The 22856-nt window shown below is 46.2% G+C and overlaps 1 protein-coding gene across 1 annotated transcript in view; it reads left to right on the forward strand.

The window, feature by feature from the left end:
• The window catches only part of LOC308611655 (forkhead-associated domain-containing protein 1-like), a gene marked incomplete at its 3' end in the record, with an annotated part of 87421 nt that overhangs the window by 25415 nt on the left and 39150 nt on the right, over window positions 1–22856 (forward strand). Inside the window, exons 3-4 of the mRNA XM_081260358.1 lie at window positions 10428–10698; window positions 19852–19961. Coding sequence (XP_081116484.1) covers window positions 10428–10698; window positions 19852–19961 — 381 coding nt within the window. The remainder of the gene's footprint in view (window positions 1–10427; window positions 10699–19851; window positions 19962–22856) is intronic.

The following is a 22856-nucleotide window of genomic DNA, read 5'->3' on the forward strand; positions in this document are numbered from 1 at the left end:
ACAGGGGATGATTCATTATGTGGGTAAAAACGAAAGCCACTGATAATAGGAGAAACTGCATTTTCAGTTATCTGGCTTCCTTGCTTGTTTGGCTCCACTAACTTTTTTTTTGGCTACACCAATGCAGGATCTTAGTTCCTCAACCGGGGATCAAACCTGCACCCCCTGCATTGGAAGCGTGGAGTCTTAACCACTGGACGGCCAGGGAAGTCCCTGGCTCCACTAACTTTTTTTCTTTAATTATTTTATTTATTTTATTTATTTATTTTTGGCTGCGTTGGGTCTTCGTTGATGCGCGCGGGCTTTCTCTAGTTGCGGCGAGCGGGGGCTACCCTTCTTTGCAGTGCGCGAGTTTCTCTTTGCGGTGGCTTCTCTTGTTGCGGAGCATGGGCTCTAGGTGCGTGGGCTTCAGTAGTTGTGGCACGCGGGCTCAGTAGTTGTGGCTCGCGGGCTCTAGAGCACAGGCTCAGTAGTTGTGGCCCATGGGCTTAGTTGCTCCGCGGCATGTGGGATCTTCCTGGACCAGGGCTCGAATCCCTGTCCCCTGCATTGGCAGGCGGATTCTTAACCACTGAGCCCCCAGGGAAGTCTACCCACTAACTCTTTACCAGGGATATTGCTGCCGTTCCTGGACAAATTCAGTTGCGCCCTTTCTTCTCCTTTTTTGACGATGGTGATCACACCTGGTGGCTAATGTTTTATGCTCATTTATTATGGACCAGGACGTGTTCCCAGCATTTCACGTGCACTGTCTCACCCACTTCTCACAGACTAAGAAATGGCTGTTGGTATCCCTGTGTCTTACAGACAAGGCACAGAAATGACACACTCGTCAGGGTCCCAGAGACGGAGCAGAGCCGGGAGCCGCACCAGAGTCTGTGTGATGCCGGATCCCAAGGTCTTAACCTGAGGTCGGCACGTTATGGCCCAGGGCCAAGTGCGGTCCATCGCCTGTTTCTGTAAAGTTTCCTGGGAACACAGCCATCCCATTCATTTCAGTATTGCCTGTGTTGTCGGCTACAATGGCAGAGTAAGCTGGGCAGATCCTATGGCCCACAGGCTGGAAATGCTTACTGTCTGGCTCTACAGAAAACGTTGACCAGCCTCTGCCTGTAACACTATGCAGTCCTGCCTCTTTCATTTGACTTGGTTTCTAAAAGAAGAACTTAAAATAGAGGGGGGAGCTGGGGAGAAAGAACTCACTCAGATTGAGCCTTACTGTGTGCCAGGAAATGTGCTGGTTAATTGCTTAAGTTTACTGAGGAATAAGAAAAAACAGACAAGCTGGAAAACTAAATTTTGAACAGGCTTTTCAATACCTCTTTAAAAAAGAGCTGGAAATATGTGGTTCTAAATATACATACACATATATATGCATTTGCAAATATAGTAATAATATAATTACATTGACATGGATCTGATAAATGTCCTAGACATTAACATATTATATATACAACAGATGCATATTATAAATTTTACCTGTTTCTTCAACTGGAAAGTTTTCTTTTAAAACTGTGGACTGTTGGGAATTCCCTGGTGGTCCAGTGGTTAGGACTCAGTGCTCTCAGTGCTCTCACTGCTGAGGGCCTGGGTTCAATTCCCGGTCAGGTAACTAAGATCCCACAAGTGCACGGCGAGGCCAAAAAACGAAATAAATGAAACTATGGAATGTCTTCCCTGAGTCACTTTTGAAGCAGAAATTTGGGGTTTGTAGTCTGAAGCCTGCTGTAGCTAGAGGACTATTTATCTATCTAAGTTTCTCTAAGCAGCGTTTTACTACTTGTCTTATGATTGATTCCTTGGTCTTAAATCATTCTTCTCTGGAGATGCTGCTTTACTTTTATAAGTTGAAAGGTAAACTTGGTGCATGATGACAGTCTAGTGGGTTTTATTTGAGCATGTCATAACCTTTAAAACAACTTTCACTCTGAGTACATAGTGATGCTTATGCTAAAGTCTCAGTAAGCATACTGTCCAGGAAATTTGATTGTTTGCAAGTGTCAGAAAACCAACTAAAACTAGCCTAGGCAAAAAAAAAAAAAAAAAAAGCTCATGGAACTGAAAAGGCCAAAAGCTGCAGCTTAGGCCCAGCTGGATCCAGGCGCCCAAATCATGGTCAGGAATCTGACTCTTTCTTCCCTGTTAGCTTCCCAATCTCAGACAGACTCTTGCCTCACCTGTAGGAAAGTGGCCACCAGCAGCCCCAGCACCCTACAAAGTAGCAGTTCCAGGGATAGAGCCAGCATCTTCATTGATAGTGGCTTGGATCACGTGGCTTCCCCTGAACCAATCACTGAGGCCAGGGGCCAGGAATGCTCTGATTGGCCAGACCTGGGTTATGGTCTCACCCCTGGGGTGGAAGGGTCAGAGTTCTATGGACTCAGGATTGTCAGGGAAAGGGTGTCTTCCCTGCAAAAAAATTAAGGTGCCCATCCAGAAGATGGAAGAAATGGATGCGGGGGAGGCAAAAACAAAGAAGATGTCCATGACATTAGGAAGCATTCCTATTGCCTAAGTGGAGCCTTCCTAACGGGATTTGCCACTAGGGATCTGGGGGGAGGAAAATGATGAATAATCCACTTTTCCATTGGAAAAGTCCCAGGCCAGTCTCCAAGGAAGCAGAGTTGCTCATTTCTCTCCTGTGGTGAACTGGTGTGATGAGAAGCTCAGAGTCTGGGCCTTAGTTGTCCATCCCCAAGAAGGGTGGTGTTTCCACGTTCCTGGGACCTCTGAATTGGGCCCGTTGTTGAGGAGGATGTGGCTTTACTGTACCGGGGGTTGAGAAGCCGGCAACTGAGTGAATGACCAGAGAGTATGGTGCCCTTCAGAACAAAGCCTCTTTCTGGTCAAGCTTTGTCATCTCCTACCTAACCTTGTAGGATTTCCTCTACCCTGTGCTCTTACAGGTCCCGTGGGGACTTACTTATGTGATGAGAACTCCTGAGGCTGGGTGTTTCATATCAAAGGCGATTTCCCGAGACCAGTGAAGTGGAGGGCACGGGGCAGCAGACAGCCTCAGGCTCGGCCTCTGCAGCAGAAACTCACACAAAAGGACCCCTGAGGCTGTGTTGTCACCAGATGTCTACAGGCGATGCAGATGACATCGGGGGAGGTGGAGACGGGAGCGCGGGCTGAACCCTTAGCATCCTGCTGAGACAGAACCCAGACTCGGTCAGGAACCCGGCCGCGTCCTGCTTCCTCTGGCAGACCACACCCTTTGTTACCAAATCAGAACCACGTTGCTCCTTCTCTGAACTTAGTTGATGATCATTCATTCATTCATTCATTCCGTCTCTCTATCTGGCAAGACCCAATTGAAGCAGGCCAAGTCTAGGGGTAGCAAAAGCTATTTGCAAAAATCTGGCTGTTTTCTCATTAGATTCTATTTCCCATTTTATGGACTGACCAGGAAGCTGATTAGAACTTGAAAGGAAAGGAAAAACCGTAAGATTGAAGATTTACAAGAAAATGGGAAAATTAGATGGGCCAGATCTCCTTTAACACAGCTGGGAAAACCCCAAACGAATGGCTTTTCTGAACAGCTCAAAGGGACTTAATTCTTTTAAGTTCCAAAACCTAAAAATAATGTATAACTTGGCGGTTCTGTGTTCTAAATGTATAACCCTGATTTCTCACACTGAAGCCCCGTACATGATTTACCCTTTTCTTGGGGACATAGAATTATTACCCGTCTCTGAGTTACGGTGACACCCCGGTAGCTGTTGAGATAAAGGCCATTTGTCCTGGCACCAAGTAGCACCCTCTCCTGGCTTCTGAGATCTACTGGCCATGTTTTCTAGTCTCCATTCTGTCTTTCCAGGTCCATGGCTCCTCCATGCTGCGGTCAGTGTCCCTGCTCGCCACCATCACCCCTACCCCCCAGGCCCTTCCAGACCATGGGAATTAAGCTCCACATCTATGTATGTTAAATTCTTCTGTAAGGAAGCCGGTCTCTTCTCCCTCCTTTATGTATTTACTCACTAATGTATCTATGTCAGTATGGATCCATGTATAATGATTTTACACTTTGAATTATAATCCAATACTCATTAAATATTTCTTCGCTCAAATTCTTCCAGCCTTGGCCACTGGGAGCTCTTTCAGATTGCTTGCTGTGTCCTTGAGCATCTCCCCACCTTTTTGTTTTGGGCACTTGCTTACTCTCTGCTGTTACAAGATGCACCAGGCTTAGCATGTGTTTTTCCCATCCCAGCCCCAGAATCAAAGTGCTTTTTATTTACACTCCATTTGCCAACTGTTCAGCTCAGTCAGCGAACACCTACCATGAGTAGCAGGCACTCTGCTGGGTGCCAGCACAGCCAGCAATTGGCTGGTAAATATTTAATGACCAGCTCTCTGGGAAAAGTAAAGTACATGGATGCATAGCATAAGGTTTACTGATATAAAGAATGTGTAGCACAGTCTATCCATGTAACAAAATATACAGTACTCTTTCTTGTAAATTCTATATAGCCAGCTGAGTCTCACAGAATGCTTTCATTGACTTTAGGTGAACTCTTGTATCCATAGCCAATTTCTCATTGCAGTTGACGAATGAGAGAGTTCCCAACCTGAGCACTGATGGGTATTTTTGGATATTTTGGATTTATGAATAATACAAGTGAAAAAAGAAAGACGTTAGAACTTCACATGTTCATCAGTGACATGAGTGACTTTGTTGCTGCATCAGATAATAATTTTTAAATACTCGAAGAACGTTTCCCCAATTTTTTGCTCTATTCATAACATAACGGCTAAGACACAACATGCTTTTGTATAATCTGCATTGTTAACATTTTCTCCGTTACTGTCTTAAGTCTAGGCAATCAACAAAACAAACAAACAAACAAAATCAAGCTCTACATGAACCACCATTATTAAACCTATTTATAAAACTTTTTAAAAACCAAGCCCTCATTTATAACATTTCCTGATTTCTATGGTGTAATATGCACTCCACGGTCAATTTCAAGCTCCCAATGACGCATCCCTGAATACAGAGAAGGAAAGAGAGGTGTGGTAACGCATTACTATGTAACATTTCCAACAGAAACATATAGTAGAGTGAAATAACCTCAAGAGCATAGGTAATAATAAAATAGAGTAAAATAATTAGGAAGGGGTGACTTTTAAGTTTGTATACCAATTGTTTCTGATATAATTTAATTGTAAATTTATGTAAGTTAATTCTTATTAATGGCTGTGTTTCTCAACCAGTTGGCAAAATTCCTGGACATTTAACAATCAGTTCTCGTGGGCGGGTACCAGCAGGCCCCAGCACTCCTCTGGTACAGCAGTGAACATACCACAGGTCTTCCCGGATGGAGGCTGGGGTCCTCTGAGCTGCTTCCAGGGCGTGGCATGTACCAGAAAGAATAACACTTCCATAAGACAGTTGTCAGTGTTCCTAGAAAATCCCATTTCTAAGTAGCCCATGCGATGTCTTGTGTTTTTTCACACCATCTAATGTTCATTTCCTTTTTTTAACTTGGAAAATATCCTATCATTCACTAACCAGTCGTCTAAGATCCGTTTGTGAGTATGGAAAGCAAGTAATAAATCATGACTTCGAGTAACCTAGAAGTCCTAAGAGCACAGGTATTGGAGTCAAATTGTGTCACCACTTCCTGGCCGTGAGACGTTGGGCAAGTCATTTAACCTCTCTGAGCTTCAGTTTCTTAATCCACACAATGAGGGGTAAAATGCCTCCTGCAAGATTATTCTGGAGATCAGATGAGACCACATGCATTAAGTGCCCAGCACAGTCTGTGGCACATCTGTGGCTTCTCTACACAGTGGCTCATAGTCGTTGTATTGTCCACAATTACTTACAAATGGCAGAGCACATAACAAGCTCTCCAAGGGCAAGGTCTAAGTTTCCACCTTCTCTGCAGGCTCCAGGGCTTCCTGGCAGAATTCATGTGTACTGTAGGCACTCGATGTGCAAACTACTTCGAATTTTTTTTAGGGTGTCCCATTCAACTTACACTCTTTTCAGGGTTAGAAGCAGATATTGGGGAAATAACACAAAGAACAAATAGATAATCTGAAAAAAAATGGATAGTGATTTCTTGAGTAAATCATTGACCTGTGTTTATTAAAGCTAATATAAATTCAGCCGTGGATGTGGTCATGGTTAATCCAGGTGGTTGACAACCTGCTTTTTTTTTTTTTTCGGTACACGGGCCTCTCACTGTTGTGGCCTCTCCCGTTGCGGAGCACAGGCTCCAGACACGCAGGTTCAGCGGCCATGTCTCACGGGCCTAGCCGCTCTGTGGCATGTGGGATCTTCCCGGACCAGGGCACGAACCCGTGTTCCCTACATCGGCAGGCGGACTCTCAACCACTGCACCACCAGGGAAGCCCCAACCTGCTATTTTAAAGGTAGTATGGAAAAGAAATCAGGAGTATCACATATGCTACCTCAAAAACAAAACAAAAAACCCAACCATGGCAACATACCATATGGTCAGAGAACAGACACAAAGAAAGAGAAAAGGCATTAGCATGTATTTTTAAACTAAAGTTTCTAAAAACAGACTTGAAGACTTCCCTGGTGACACAGTGGATAAGAATCCACCTGCCAGTGCAGGGGACACAGGTTCGAGCCCTGGTCTGGGAAGATCCCATATGTCGTGGAGGAACTAAGCCCATGCGCCACAACTACTGAGCCTGCGCTCTAGAGCCCACGTGCCACAACTGCTGAGCCCATGTGCCCCAGCTACTGCAGCCCATGCGCCTAGAGCCCACACTCCGAAACAAGAGAAGCCACCACAAGGAGAAGCCTGCGCACCACAACAAGAGTAGCCCCCCGCTCGCCGCAACTAAAGAAAGCCTGCACGTAGCAACGAAAACCCAACACAGACAAAAATAAATAGAATTAAATCTAAAATAAATAAATAATAAAAACAAACTTGTTGATAACTGACCTTGACCCCATGCTTCCTGTACAGCCCAGAGCTAGCTTTTTTTTTTTTTTTTTTTTTTTTGCAGTACGCGGGCCTCTCACTGCTGTGGCCTCTCCCGCCGCGGAGCACAGGCTCCGGACGCGCAGGCCCAGCGGCCATGGCTCACGGGCCCAGCCGCTCCCCGGCATGCGGGATCCTCCCGGACCGGGGCACGAACCCGTGTCCCCCGCATCGGCAGGCGGACTCTCAACCACTGCGCCACCAGGGAAGCCCCAGAGCTAGCTTTTAATGTGAGTCTTCTTCTTATGTTTGCTTTTCTCCCTGCCTGTATCGTTGTAGTTGCCAGCAGCAATTTCTGAGAAAACCTTGACCTTCCCTTTGATAAAGCAAGCCGGGAAACTAGAGAAAACCAACTTTAACCATCCAACTAAAGCTACCCTCAACCAACATGCTTCAGAGAAAAAAAAAAAAAAAAAAACCTTTATTTTTAAATTTTTAAACCCGAAGAGCTTGGAGTCTCTGCTGCGTTTATACATCTTTGGCTCCTTCCCACTAGGGGCCCTATCGTTCGGGCTCTGTGTGCTGCAAGCGACAGAAACCAGCTCTAGCCAGCCTCAGGGATGGAGCACTTCAGGGTAGCACCCCAGCCAGTGCTCAAAACCAGCTTCCTTATTTTCCCCACCATGTTCACAGCAGCATAGTTCTAATAGCCATGAGGTAGAAACCACCCAAGTGCCCATGACGCTTAATGGATAAAAAAAAAATACACTCTAAACTGTATGGTGGAATATTATTTTGCCTTAAAAATGAAGGAAGGGCTTCCCTGGTGGCGCAGTGGTTGAGAGCCCGCCTGCCGATGCAGGGGACAGGGGTTCATGCCCCAGTCCGGGAGGATCCCGCATGCCGCGGAGCGGCCGGGCCCGTGAGCCATGGCCGCTGAGCCTGCGCGTCCGGAGCCTGTGCTCCACAACGAGAGAGGCCACAGCAGTGAGAGGCCCGCCTACCACACACACAAAAAAATAATAAAATAAAAGAAGGAAATTCTGACATGTTACAACATGGATGAACCTTGAGGGCATTATGCTAAGTGAAATACGCCAGTCACAAAAAGACAGGTACCATGTGATTTCACTTATTTGAGGTACTTGGTACTTAGAGTAGTCCAATTCATAGAGACACAATGTTGGTCACCACGGGCTGGGTGGCGGAGGGAATGGGGAGTTGTTGTCTAATGGTTAATAGAGGTTACATTTTGCAAGACGAAAATGTTCTGGAGATCCATCTCACAGAAATGTGACTATACTAACACCACTGAATAAACAGCTTCCCTCTCTCCATGTCTGGGCTCCACTCCCTCATGCTGGCTGCATTCTGAAGTCCCACCAGGTCACTCCAGATCCTGGTGTCCAGCCAAGTCTTCTTGGGTCTCCTTGGCTCTGATTGCATCACTTGCCCCACCACTGAACCAATCAGTATGTCCAGGGAGTGTGATTGGTTGATTGCTTAGCCCCACCCACAGCAATGGGCCGACAGATTGGGAGGGAGATTCCTGGAATTTCCAGAAGAGCCAGGTGGGTTGCGGCCTGTCCACTACGGCAGTGAACCACTTGAGTCATGAGATATGAGCACTCCCTTTAGCACCCTGGCAGTTAGTGGGCAGTGAGGCACATCTACCTGAGCATCCCAGCACAAAAGGGAATTCCTCCACACTACCCGTGGTCTCTCGATTTGTTTTCTATCAGGCGGGGGTAAAACATATTCAAATTTCCCCCTTCCCACCTTCAGCCCTTTCATTCGATAAATCTTTATTAAATCGATGAGGAAAGGTTGTAGGAATGATTGAGGCAAGACAGCCCCAGAGGAGAGGACGGGAAGGGATAGGATGGATGGAGAAGTGAGTGCAAGGCAGGAGCAGGACACCTCAGCTTCTGAAAGGAGAGAAAGGAAGAAAGCTTAGGTGGAGACCGAGGTGCCCACAGTGGAGAGAAATTCGAATCTTCACATAAGGTAACAGAGTTCTGGAACACTGCCAAGTCCGTTCCTGAAACAGGTTTCAACGGGGCCAGTGTCATCATAAATGCTGGGCCAGGTGTCGCCAGGCAATTGGAGTTTGATTTTCCCGAACAGTGTTCTCCCTGACTCCAAAAAAGTCTTCAGGGGAATTCACCGGATTCTTGACTTGGCTGGGAAAGACTGTAGCTAAAAGACTGGTTTGGGAACCTGAGTGAGTGGAGAACCTTCCTCTTGAATACAATCCAGCTGGAGCTATAGGAAGTTCTGTCTGCCAGTGCTCCTATTTCGGAAGCATTCTGTCCTGTTTCTCATTATGTGTCTGCAGTCTGCAGAAAGAGAAACGTGACCGCCACAGGCGGCAAACCTTTGAACTTAGCTTCTTCCTTGAAAAGTGTGTTTTTTTCTGCCAAGCGACTGGGGGTGGGGGTGGGGCAGAGAAGGGAGAGAGAGACAGAGAGGGAAAGAACTTTCCAGAACCCCAGTCCCACCACCCTCTCCACCACCACCTGAGCTTGGTGAAGTCCTTAACCTCTCCAAGCCTCATTTGTAAGCTAGGAATAAGGAGAGCTCCTCCCCTTCAGGGCTATCGCGAGAAATCGGTGAGTAATTACAATAAATAGTAGCATTCACGATGTCACGGTTTAACCACTAGGCACAGGGAGGGACGGCCACAACAGCATTAACCAAGAAAAAGCCAGGTGTCAGCACCTCTCAGCATTTGCTTCTCCTGGTGTAGATGGATTTTGATGTGCTCTCTAATGAAAGTAGATAGAGACATCTTCCGCCGGGTCAGATGAAAAAAGGTTCCCTCGATAGATATTTATGGAGCGTCTGCCAAGAATCAGATGTGGCAGATGTTGAGGATCACAGGCTAATGAGCCAGCTGGGTTTCGAGCCAGTTGGGGTGCCTGCCACCCCAGAGCTCTCGGCTTCGGGGAAGAGGTGGAATGGGAGTGCCAGGGAGACACACAGTGTGGATGTGTGTGTCCTGGAGAGCTGGGCTTGAATCTCGGAGATGTGTTCATTCATTCTTTCAACCAATATTTAAGGACCTACTGTGTATGTGCCAAGGGTTTATTCTAGGAGCTGAGGATACGGTGCTGAGCAAGGTAGACAAAAAGCTGTCAGCCTCTCAGAGCTCAGAGGTGGCGTTGTACCAGCTCAGACGCTCACTGCCAAATCTGTGGTCCTGGGAAAGTCACTAGGTCTTGCTCAGCCTCGGGCTCATCACAGAGCATCAGGGGTATTAAATGAGGTAATGCATGTGAATCTCTTGACTGGGTGCCTGGCACGAAGGCTGCACCCAATAAATGGTGGTGCGATAGTGTGCAAGGTGACCCATGGTGGGGACCGCCATCCCAAATTTGGGGAGAGTGTGGGAGGGATTCTTGGGAGAAGTGACTTATATGCCGAAATCTAGGGCAGCAATTATGTCGCCGGGACAGAAAGGTGAAGACCACCCCAGCTGCTCGTAACCTCCCCTGACCCTCTTGTCTGCCCCTGCAGGTCTCCTTCCCATGGGTGAGGGGCCCAGCACCTTGGCCAAGGCCACAGCCACCTTGGGCCACCCAGGAACTGAACCAGTCACCCTCACCACCACAGACCCCCTTCTACCCGGGCATCTGGACAGCGCCAGTGCAGAGGAGCTGGTCGCAGGGGTCCCCCGAGCCCCCCATGGTCCCACCAGCCTCCCACAGGCGGCCCGTGAGTGCCAGCGAGAAGATGTTCTCCTTCAAGGTGGACAGAGCCGCCCACAGCGTTCCCATCATCAGGCAAGGTACTCATGGGCGCTTCCTTGGCGGCTTTGGGGAGGGGCTTTTGCTAGGAGGACGGGTCTCAGTTTCTGCTTTCCCCTTTTTTTAAAAATTTTTATTGAGGTGCAGTTGATTTACAGTGTTGTGTTAGTTTCAGGTATGCAGCACACTGAATCTGTTCAACATATACATGTATCCACTCTTTTTTAGATTCTTTTCCCATATAGACCATTACAGAGTATTGAGGAGAGTTCCCTGTGCTATCCAGTAGGTCCTTCTTAGTTATCTCCTTTATGTATAGTATTGTGTATGTCAATCCCTCTCTTCCAATTTATCCCTCCCCCCTCTTATTCCCGGTAACCATAAGTTTATTTTCTACATCTGTAACTCTATCTCTGTTTTGTAGATAAGTTCATTTGTACCTTTTTTTAGATTCCACATATAAGCAATATGGTATGATATTTGTCTTCCTCTGGCTTTTGCTTATGTTCTCTGGTTCTGAAGTAGAACATAATCAAATGTGAAAAAATTGGGATAAGCAGAAAGTTAGAAAACAGTAAAAGATAAGCTGTCACCCTTATCACCAGAATTCTCCCTGTTGACTTTTTGGTACAAACTCCTCCAAGACTGTGCTCTGCCCATCTGCACACGTCAGTACCTCTGTGGTGAGTGTGTGTGTGTGTGTGTGTGTGTGTGTGTTTGTACATATATATGAATATATATGAATTTGTATCAGAATCTAAATTTATATACTTCAACTCAGATGTACAGACATATTGGTAACTGAAATCCCTCTTGCCTTAGGAGGTTTTTAAATATTTTATTACCATTTTACAGGTAAGAGGAGACTGAGGCTTATGGAGAAAATTATTTCTCTGGAGGTTATGTATTCAATCTAATCTAAAATAACGCTTTTCGGTCAAATTTAAGGCTGGTTATCTCAGTGACTGTCACTCACAGCCTGGTCACTTTGGGGACACACAGCCATCAGGGTTTCCTTCTCCCCCCCTCCCCCCCAGAAGGCCTCATGGCACTTGGGGAGGAGACTTCCTGTCTGTCACCATCCTCTTGGCCTTGCCAGGCTTACTGGCAGAGTAGCTGGGTCGACTTAGTCCCTGGCATGATTCCCAGGTTTCTTCTGTGGCCACTGGTGTGAAGGTCCCATTCTCTGTTTTCTGTGTCCCAGCCCCAGACCCCTCTGAGTCCCCAGGTCTCTCGATGCCTCCACACCCTTCCCTGGTCTCACTCAGGACCACTCACCTAGTCACTTCCCTCAGCCATTCAAATAATAGTTATTATTCTGAAATAAACAGACTAAGGAGCAAATGAAAGGTATCTCTGCAGTTTACATCATCATCATCATCATCTAAGGAACGCTCATGTACCAACCACCCAAGTTAAGAAATTACTCAGCCATTTACCCCCAGCATTTTTTTTAATTTAATTTTATTTATTTCTTTATTTATGGCTGTGTTGGGTCTTCACTTCTGTGCGAGGGCTTTCTCCAGCTGCGGCGAGCAGGGGCCACTCTTCATCGCGGTGCGCAGGCCTCTAACCATCGCGGCCTCTCTTGTTGCGGAGCACAAGTTCCAGCCGCGCAGGCTCAGTAGTTGTGGCTCACGGGTCCAGCTGCTCCGTGGCATGTGGGATCTTCCCAGACCAGGGTTCGAACCTGTGTCCCCTGCATTGGCAGGCAGACTCTCAAACACTGCGCCACCAGGGAAGCCCCCCACCAGCATTTTAATGTGAAAACTTTCAAACATACAGCAAAGCAAAAAGAATTTTATAGAGACAGCTCTCCTCCTAATTCTACCGCTAACACTTTGCTGTACTCTTTATTACATTTCTGTCTACCCATCCTTCTTGTCCTGCATTAATCCATCTTATTTTTTGGATGCATTTCAAAATAAATAGCACACATCTGTAGTCCTCCCCCTAAATGTTTTAGCACATATACCATTAACTAGAACTCAACATTTTTTGTCTCCTTCATGTAAAATGAACACAGAATGTGTATTAGTTATCATGAATGCATAACGAATTCTCCCCAAACGTAGTAGCCTAAAGCAAAATCAAACATGTGTTATCATCTATACGGTTTCTGTGGGGTCAGGAATTTGGCAGCAGCTTAGCAGGACGGCTGTGGCTCAGGGTCCCTCGTAAGGCTGCAGTCATCTGAAGGCTTGACCTGGGCCAGAGGATCCACTTCGAACACGGCTGCTCACATGGGTGTCAGCAGGAGGCCCCGGTTCCTCACCACATGGGCCTCCCCAGAGAGTGGCTCGAGCGTTCTCAGGACACGGCAGCTGCTCCTCCTGAGCAAGTGATCCTGGAGGACAAGATGGAAATGGCAACATCTCTTGTGACTAAGCCTCAAAAGTCATGCTCTGTCATTGTTGCAGTATCCTGATGGTTACCCAGGGCATCACCCTCCAGTGTGGGAGAAGACTACACACGGGCCTGAAGACCAGGAGGCGGGGATTATCAGCAGTCATCTTGGAGGCCGGCTACCACAGCCTGCCCTCGGGTCCTCAATGATTCACACTCCTCCTCCTCTCTCCCGAGGCCCCCCAGAATCTCACCCCAGTAACAGCATCGGCTCAAATTCCAGAATCTCGTCTAAATCAAGTCCAGGTACAGATGGGGCTCATGGGTGTAGTACGTTACGTTCAGCTCATCAAGTACTACTTCCAGAAATCTGAAGACCTCTGAACAAAGGGTCTGTCCCTCACACACCCAGCACATATTGGTGGGACAGACATAGCATCACTGCTACATACACTCCTCTTGTTCCAAAAGAAGAAAAACAGGAAGCACACAGGAGTCCCTGGCCCAAAGCAGTTCTGAAGTCCAGCTGGGAAAATATCGGCAGTTCCTTGACTGGGCTTCAGTCCAACTCTTGCCCAGAAATGACTTTCCAGGGCTCTTGGCTCTGCCCCTGGTCCGTGAGTTCCGCCTTCTGAGTCGTCCTCCCTTTCCTATGAAAGGTGTCCTATGGATGTGGCTGCATAGTTTTATAGCCTGCTTCCTGCCTGTAGAAGCTTGGGGGTCCAGACACTTCTTTGACTTTTGTGGGTCTCTGTCAGTCTGAGTTGGCAGTGCTTCTTATTGGGGTTCATCCTATCAGGCAAAAACCACGCCCACAGACTTTTTTGTCACAAGCCCTTCCACCATGGGCTTCTGCAAAGACTGACAAAGGACAGAAGCTTCTTAGAAGCCCAGTTCTTTGACCGAAGGGTTCTCTTGGACACTGCCCTGGATCTGTATTCTTAACAAAGGATTTTACAACCACACCCTCAGCTTCTTCTCTGGACTGTGTTTTCTTGAGAGTGCCCTTGATTTGATCTTTGCCCAGAACCTGTTTCTTACATTTCATTTGCCACCTGGAGAGGCAAGGAATTTTCAAGCCCAGAACATTGCCCTGATTTAACAGCCCTTCCTTTAACTGTCTCTCCCCCTCACATTTCACTATAAGTAGCAAGAAGTAACCAGGCAGCACCTTCCAAGACTCTGTCTGGGACTCTCTCTAGCTAGACCATTCAGCCTCATCACAAACATTTTCTACCTTCCTCATGACCACAGGCAATGTGTTAGGAACCCTTCTGCCACCACCTGACAAGGATCCCTTAACCCCAGTAACATTTTCCTCACTTTCCTGGAACCCTTCCCTCACTGCCTCCTCAAAGGCCATCGGGCTTCTACTAAGATTATTCAGGCTTTCTCAAAGACTCTTGGCCAAAGTCCTCCAGCTTCTGGCCACTGTTCCATCCCAAACCACTCCACATTGTAGGGTTTTTGTTAAATTTTGCACCACTCCTGGTGCCCAAACCTGTATTTGCTACTTATTGTTGCATAACAAATTACTGCAGGATGTAATGGCCTAAAACAACAGTAAACATTTATTATCTCCTAGTTTCTCTGAGTCAGGAAGTTGGGAATGGCTTCGCTGGGGGATTCTTGCTCAGGCTTGTCCATGAGGTGGCAGTCATGGTGGTGGCTGGGCTGTGGTCCTCTGGAGGCTTGTCTGGGGCTGGAGGACCCACCTCCAGGATGGGTCACTCCCATGGCTTTTGGTAAGAGGCCTCAGTTCTTCACTAAGTGCACCTCTCCATACATTGCTTGAGCATCCTCAAGCTGCCAGCTCCTCCAGACAAGTGGTCCTAGAGAGTGAGGCAGAAGCTGCAATGTCTTTTATGATCTAACCTCAGGAATCAAACTGTGTCATTTCTGCAATATCCTTGGTTACATAGAGAAGCTTTGTTACGGACTGAATTGCATTCCCCCAAAATGCATATGCTGAGGCCTCAATCCCAATATCGCAGAATGTGACCATATTTGGAGATAGTGTATTGAAATAGATGAGTAAGTTAAAATGAGATGATTGGGTGGGCCCTAATCCAAGGGCTGGTGTCCTTGTAAGAAGAGAGAGAGAGACGCCAGGGATGCACGTGCACAGAGAAAAGGGCATGTGAGGACACAGCAGGAAGGTGGCCGTCTGCAAGCCAAGGAGAGAGGCCTAACCCTGCCCACACCTTGATCTTGGACTTCCAGCCTCCAGAACTGTGAGAAAATGAATTTCTTTTGTTAAGACCTCCTATGGTGTTTTGTTATGGCAGCCCCAGCTAACTAATATAAAGTCCATCCAGTATTGGAGAGGATGATGCAAGGGTCTGAATACCAGGAGACAAGAATCAGTGGGGCCATCTTGGAGACTGGCTACCACACCATGAAAGGTGTAGATCTTGAGTGTGCTCATTGAGTTTTGACGGTCGTGTACACCTATGTAACCCAAACTCCTATCAAGATATAGAACATTACCATCACCCCAGAAAGTTCCCTCATGTCCCTGCCCAGTCAATTCCCAGCCCCAGGCCCCAGAGGCACCCACTCTTCTGAATTCTCTTCCCGCTATGGATTAGATATTCCTGTTCTAGAATCTCAAGTACACAGAACCATGTAGTACATGTTCCTTTGTGGAAGGCTTTTTTCACTCAGCATAGTATTTCTGAGATTCATTCATTTTGTTGTATGGATCATGTTCTGTTTTACGAACATATATACAGGGTTTTGGGGGTTGTTTTTTTAATGCGTCCTTTGGACACATGGCACATGGGCTGTTTCTTTTCTTTTTTTCACTCCGCCATTTAAATTTTTCCACTGTAATCACCGGTTTCTCCAGTGCCATGTTGAACTTGGGGCTTCTCTAAAAGACTTGCATCCCCCCTGGAGAAATGAAGGATGATTCGTATGGCTTAGATTCCCTCACATCTACCTGGGCTCTATCTCCTCAGCCTCTCAGCCAGGTCTCATGTTTCCAAACGTTTGCCCTCGTTCCCCTGACACACTCCCCATCCTCAGAAAAGGACTTTCATCTTCCCGTGTCATGGGGAGTTCCTTTCTGTCTGGGCCTCTCTACTCCACGCTTTAGAGAAAACTCTGTTCTCCAGTCCTCCATGCTGTCTCTTGACAGAAAACACCTCTTTTTAAGGGTTCCGAGAAAGCTCTTTCCTCTCTTAGCAAAGCTGGGCTCTTCCAATTAAATTGGTTTACTGTTAGACTGTCACCTTGCTTTAGACTTGAAAAATTCTATTTGAAAACCCAAAGCCAAGGATTTATTTACTGCAGATCAGGTCAGGGTTTCTCAATCTTGGCACAGTGACATGTGCGGCCGGATAACTCCTTGTTGTAGGATCTGTCCTGTCCACTGTAGAAAGTTTAGCAGCATCCCTGACTCCTACCCACCAGAGATACCAGTAGCAACACCACCACCACCACCACCCCTAACTGTGGTACTCAAAAATGTCTCCAGACATTGTCAAAAATCAAAACGTCATTTTGCCTGGGGGAAAAATCACCCTGTTTTAGTTAATACTCATCCTTCCTTTACCACAAGGCAATAAAACATCAGCTCCAAGGCCAAATCTTAATGGCAAGAGCTCATGGGAGGTGGGGAAGAATTACTGAGAAAAGAAAATATGTGGAGTGACTTATTAAAATAGCATCTTGATTCATATATATATATATATATTTTTTTTCCCAATAATGGGATCATATGAACCTAACATAGGTAACCTTTTTTTTTCTTTTTTTGGCCGTGCCGCTCAGCTTGCGGGATCTTTGTTCCCCAGCCAGGGATGGAACCTGTGCCCCCTGCAGTGGAAGCACAGAATCCTAACCACTGGACTGCCAAGGAATTCCCTACCTGATTTTTAAAATTCAATAATATATCATAAACATCTTCCCACTTCAATACATTGACTGCATAGTGGTTAAAAGCATAGGCTCTGAATCCAACAAACTTAGGTTCATCCCTTGACTCTACCACTTACCAGCTGTGTGTCCTTGAGCAGATGACTTGACGTCTCTGTGCCTCATACCTCTCACGTATAAAATGGAGATGGGAATAATAATGCCTATCTCACCGGGTTGTTATGAAGACGAAATCGTATCCTGCGTGTAAGTGCTGAGCACAGCGCCAGGTGCATAGCGAACATTCAGTAAATATTAAAATATTTAATTTTTTAATATTTAAATTTTAATATTTTAATAATTTTAATATTTAAATTTTAAATATTAAAATTTAAAAATTAAGTTATTACCTAAGCATGATTGTTATTTAACTTTTATTTACAACTTACAATGTCTGAAAGACACAGTTAAGGTGCACACAAACTGCCCCTGCTGCACACTGGTGATAATTGGAGCGCACCAGGACAGCTGGGGGTTGTTAAAATATTAAAGTAACTTCCCTGCCCTTTGGCCAACAGCTCATGCCCGAAAATTCTTAAAGTGCCTGCGTCCCCATATCCGCCTTCCCACCGCCCCAGCCCTCCCGACCCTACCTGGGGCTTCTCCCCACTGGGACCTCCGAAGGATCCAGCATCTAGAGTTAAGCCGGTTTGGTCATACATGGCCCTTAGGTTCTTTCTGATAAATAACAGTAGCCGGTAAAGAAGTTTGCGGCAGGTGAGGGGTAACTGCTCCCGCACCTCCCTGCCTGGGTGTAAGGAAAGCAAGTCTCAGAGCAAATTCTAGCCCTACAAAGACTTTCGGTAAACACACCTTCCCTAATAAAGGGACCCCATCGATCAGCCTGTTCTGTAAGTTTTATGAAGTCCCCCCTCCGGCCATCATCTTGCGGGGAAGGGTCCCTCAAGACAGCCACGACAGGGTCGCAGAGGCAGCCGGAGTCACCCCTAGAGATGGCATCAGATGCCAGAACTCTAAGCTGAGACTGGACAGGGGCCCATTTAGGGTCAGACCCCGTGGCCCTCCCTGGGGACACAGGCCAGGCAGTACCTTCCTCCAGTGGGAGCCGATTTCTTGAGGAATCTGAAAACAGATCAAGTCTTCCTCCTGAAAATTCACTTTCCAAATTGAGATACACAATCAGTGTAAAATAAACCCCAGATTTCAAAGGCTTCATGCCTCGAAGAAAAAGAATATAAAATATCTCCATATTTTTTGTCGATTACGTGTTGAAATGATGTTTTTTTTAATGTATTGGGTTAAATCAAATTGATCATTAAAAAATTCATCTCTTCTTTTTACCTTTTTAATGCGACTACTAGAAAATTGAAAATTGCATTCTGTAGCTCCCATCATTTCTCTATCAGGCACTGCTGCTATAGTCAGTTAGGACTTAGCTGCTCAGGATCCAAGAGAGTCAGATGGGGGCAGTGAGCTTCACATAAAAGTTTTCTAATCATGGACCTAGTTGGGGAGGTGGAGGGAGAGAAAATGGGCAGCTGCTGAAGTTCCAGGCCCTTCTGTTCCTCGCGCCCCAGGGAACACTGTGGCCAGGGCTGCTCATTCAACACGCAAGGCTGTGCATTCTCTGGGTACCACAGGCCATCAGCTATGTCCACTAGAGGTTCTGGGGTCCACAAAGAGGTTTGAGACCTGGCTGGGGGGCAGGAATCTTTGACTCTAAAATACATAAATAAAAAAGGCAGAAGCAAAATGAATAGATGATGAATGTCCACAAACATGACAGTGCCTGCTTCATCCATCATTAATGTTAAGACTCATGAAAGTTTCATCACCACTGAAAACAATTTGTTCAGCTTCTCACTTCACAGGAAGATAAGAATGTGCAGTGACTGTCCAGAAACCATAGTCACTTGGAAATTTAAAATACGCTGCTTGGGCCCAAGTGATCTCACACGTAGAATTATAGAAATCTTGACAAACGTTTCTACACCAATAAAAAGAAATGTATTCAGTGTTGATGTGAGTGAATTGCGAGATGTCTGATGTGATACAGAGTGGGGCCCCCAAACACAATGCCATAATCCCTGAAAGTCATATAAAAAGGCCTTGTAATATTGGGGTAAATAAGAAAAAAATTAGGAAAGCTTAAATGTCTATCAAGTGGATCCTAGTTAAACACATTTGGCACACTTGTACAATGGACCCCAATGCTACCCTGGAAAAGAACCCAGTACAGCCTCAAATACTGACATGGGAAGATGTTTTTGATATTGTTAGCTGAAAAGTAAGCTGGATAAGCATCTCTGTCATGTAAATGCATTTTTGTTTATTGAAAAGATATGGCTGCAATATAAACAAACAGAGCTAATGTTTAGGGCTAAATGCTCTACTTGAGGGGTCAGCAAACTTTTCCTGTAAAGAGCCAGATAGTAAATACTGTAGTACTTGTGGGTCACATGGTCTCTGCTGCAACTACTCAGCTCTGCCTTTGTAGCTGGGAAGCAGCCATAAATAATATGTAAATGATCACTGTGGCTATGTTGCAATAAAACTTTATTTACAAACATAGGCAGAATTCCAGATTTGGCCGCAGGGCCATAGTTTGCCAAGCCCTGCTCTATATCATTATTCTATTTAATCTCCAGATAGCCCTTTATAACAGAGACTATCAGGGATCCTGAATTATGTATGTGGAAACGAAGGCTTAGAGAGAGCAAATGACTTGCCCAAGGTCCTCAGCTCTTATGCAGCATAGAAAAAAGTCTGGAAAGAGACACACCACAGTGCATCAGTTCAGTTAATGCTGGGGAAGAGAAATGAGGCAGCTCTTACCCTTTCCAGTCCTCCTGTAATGCTTTCAGTGCATAAGTCTCATGAATGTGAAGGTTAATCTGAAAATATTCTTTAAGACTTTGGGGAAACTCACAGTCTCCTCTGCCTTCTCTGTTGACCTTGTGTGTTAGTGTGGACCAACGCGGCGGAACTGTCGGAACAATCAGTGGCCGAGGAAATTCCTGGGACAGGGCCCTACAGAGAAATTTTTGTGGACCAGGACCTGTCCCAGCACGATAAGGTGAGGGGTCTTGGGGAAGCACAGAGCTACAGCAGCAAGAGGGACCATGGAGAGATTGCCACTGCCTCTTGTTCTCTGTGTCTCAAGGACTGTCCCTTTTTCCTACTTCCAAGAAACCACCTCTTCCTCCCAAGACATTCAGCCAGGTTTGGCCACTGCTCATTTTATCCCAAATAACATCTACAACTACAAGGTACTGAGCACCTACTGTGTGCTGGGCCATGTCCTGTGCACTTGACATTTATTAGCTCGTTAATCTTCACCATCTTCAAAATAGATTTTATCACCCTCACTTTGCAGATGAGGAAACTGAATCTCAGAGAGGTTCAGTAATGTGTTCAAGGCTGTCCAATGCAAGGAGCAGTGTTAGGATTCAAAGCGAGGTCTGGTTAGCTTCTCAGCGGGTACTTCTAACTCCCACACAGTAATCACTTGGTCAACCTTCAGTGATGGAACAGTGATGCAAAAACACGTTCCTTGCAGGAGGAATTGAGCCCTGAAGTCAGGGAGGCCTGGGCCGAGAGACTCGTTAAAGAACCAGAGAGGTTTAAAACAGGGATGCGAGCAGAACAGGTGGATTCAAGCCATCCTGGGAAGGGCCCAGGTCAATTTCTCCCCACTTAGACACGACTTGAAAGTTACTCTAAAAGAAGCAGTCTATAATATCTCACTTTCCTTCAGGGCCAGGGCCTGCTCCTGCAGCAATTCTCAGAGTTTGTGAGGAGCAGACCTACCTGGGGTTCTTGTCAGACACGGAAATCCAAACCTTCAGGAGGCAGGGGGTTCCAACCCAGGCATCCTGGGACCAGACTCTGCAAAATGTTGCAGAAAGGCGAGAAGCCACACTCAGATTCTGTATTTATCGCTGTGTAACAAGCCATCCCAAAACTTAGCGGCTTCAAACAGCAATTCATTATTCCCCAGAATCTATGGGTTGACCTGGAAGGTTCCTTTGCTCGTGTCCCCTGGCCTCACTCATGCGGCCTCAGTCAGCCGCTGGCTTGGCCAGGCTGGTGGTCGGTCTCCATTGGCCTCCTTCCCACATCTAGGGCCTCAGCCAGGACGCCTGGACTGGTGCGCCCCTTTGTGCATGTGGTTTTTCATCACAGCACAGTGGTCTCAGGGTTCCCAGGGGGTCAGAGCAGAAGCTGCACAGCCTGTAAGAACTTGCCTGGAGATCATGCAGCATCACTTCCACTCCATTCCGTTAGTTAAAGCTAGTCACGGGGCCAGCCCAGACTAGAGGGTGAGGAAATAGACTGGATGGCAAAACTGCAAAGTATTTGTAGACATTTTTCAACCTGCCTCAATTTTAACTTGGAAATATAGTGCAACCACTATAATTTTTTCTATTTATAGAAAATTTTTATAAGCCATTTATCATTTTTTCTATTTATAATAGAAATAATTCTTTCTCTTGATAAGTCGTTTATACCCTGACTTGCCAGGACTCCTTCAAGTGACAATAAACAAATTAGCTTGAGGGGGAGCATTGATTAGCTCATCTTATTGGAAAATTTAAAGGGCCACTAGCTTCAGGTATGGCTAGATCCAGGAGCTTGAATAATGTCATCAGAACACCTCCCCACTACCAACTTCTCCCCTCTGTTTCCCTCAGTGTCTGGCTTTCTTCATAAGGCTGGCTTTGTGTGTTAGAAAAGACAAACTCAGGCAAACAAGCCTACATGATCCAAAAGAAGGCAAGATCCTCTCCCTCTGTAATCGATGTGTGAAATCTCTGATTGACCAGCTTGGGCCACATGCACATGGGGAGGTGGGACAGGAAGGAGCAGGGCACATGACTGACAGTCCTACCCAGACCAAATGGAAGGAGGAACACTCCCTCCAAGAAGGGCAAGGGGACCCTCAGCAGGAAAGCAGAACCCACAGCTGTCCACTGCCCTCTGCAAACTTCTTATATTCCAGCACTGGCACGGGGCCTGGCACTTAGTTGCTGCCCGTTGAATGTTTGTTGCATGAAAAATGAATAAGCACCTGGCTGATCATAACAGGGTGAAACAGGGGAAACTGCCCAGGAGTAGGGAATATGTCTGATGCTCTCTCTTGAAGTTTTGCCACCAACTTTCACAAGGACCCAAAGGAAGGCCCCTGGCAGCAGCTGGCAATGTCAGACAGGCTTTCTCATGAGCGAGACCCTGTCCTTCCCCAGGTCACGGAGCTAGCAGGTCGTGAGGCTGACGGCACGGCTCTCCTAGGAATGAGCTGGCCCAGAAATTGCCCGTTTACCTCCTCCCGTGACTGCTTTGGAAAAGGCCTCTGGGGAATTTTTTCTTCTTCTTCTTCTTCAGTTTTTCTGACATTTTATTGATAACGTCTGGTGAGAAGTTTGGGGGAATTTTTTTTCCTTTTTTGGAAAACCTAACCAATTCTTTGGCTGCAGAGCTTTATCACTGGAGAGATGGAGGACAGGGTGAATTATACCTGTGGGTAAAGTCTACCAGCAATTTTGTTTTTCCAGCCAAAAGTTTACATGAGCCCATGCAAATAAATCAGTATTCCTGTCTCATTTACTTTCCAGATTGAGTTACCTGGAAAAAATTCATACATGAATAGCCAAAAGAGGCAGGAAATATTAGAAGAGAGGAAAGGGAAAACAAATAGTTCAGAATGTTTTAAGTTAAAACAAATAACCCTCATTATAGGCAGAATGTGGTCAAACAGAATGTTGTTTTCCTAAGTACCTTTCCTAGGTCCCCGGTGTGCTAGGCTGAATATTATAAATGAAAACACTCTAAGTAAACTTTCTAGCAACAAAAGTTCCCAAGTGGGATGGTTGTTCTTAATATGAAAGTCTAATTCTCGGGGAAAGGAAAGTTTCCGTACCTGTGAGGTACAGACATCCATTACAGGAGTCTATATACAAGTACATCATTT

This window comes from Mesoplodon bidens, assembly GCF_964165515.1.
Source record: "Mesoplodon bidens genome assembly, contig: HAP1_SCAFFOLD_118, whole genome shotgun sequence".
Taxonomy (NCBI): Eukaryota; Metazoa; Chordata; class Mammalia; order Artiodactyla; family Ziphiidae; genus Mesoplodon; species Mesoplodon bidens.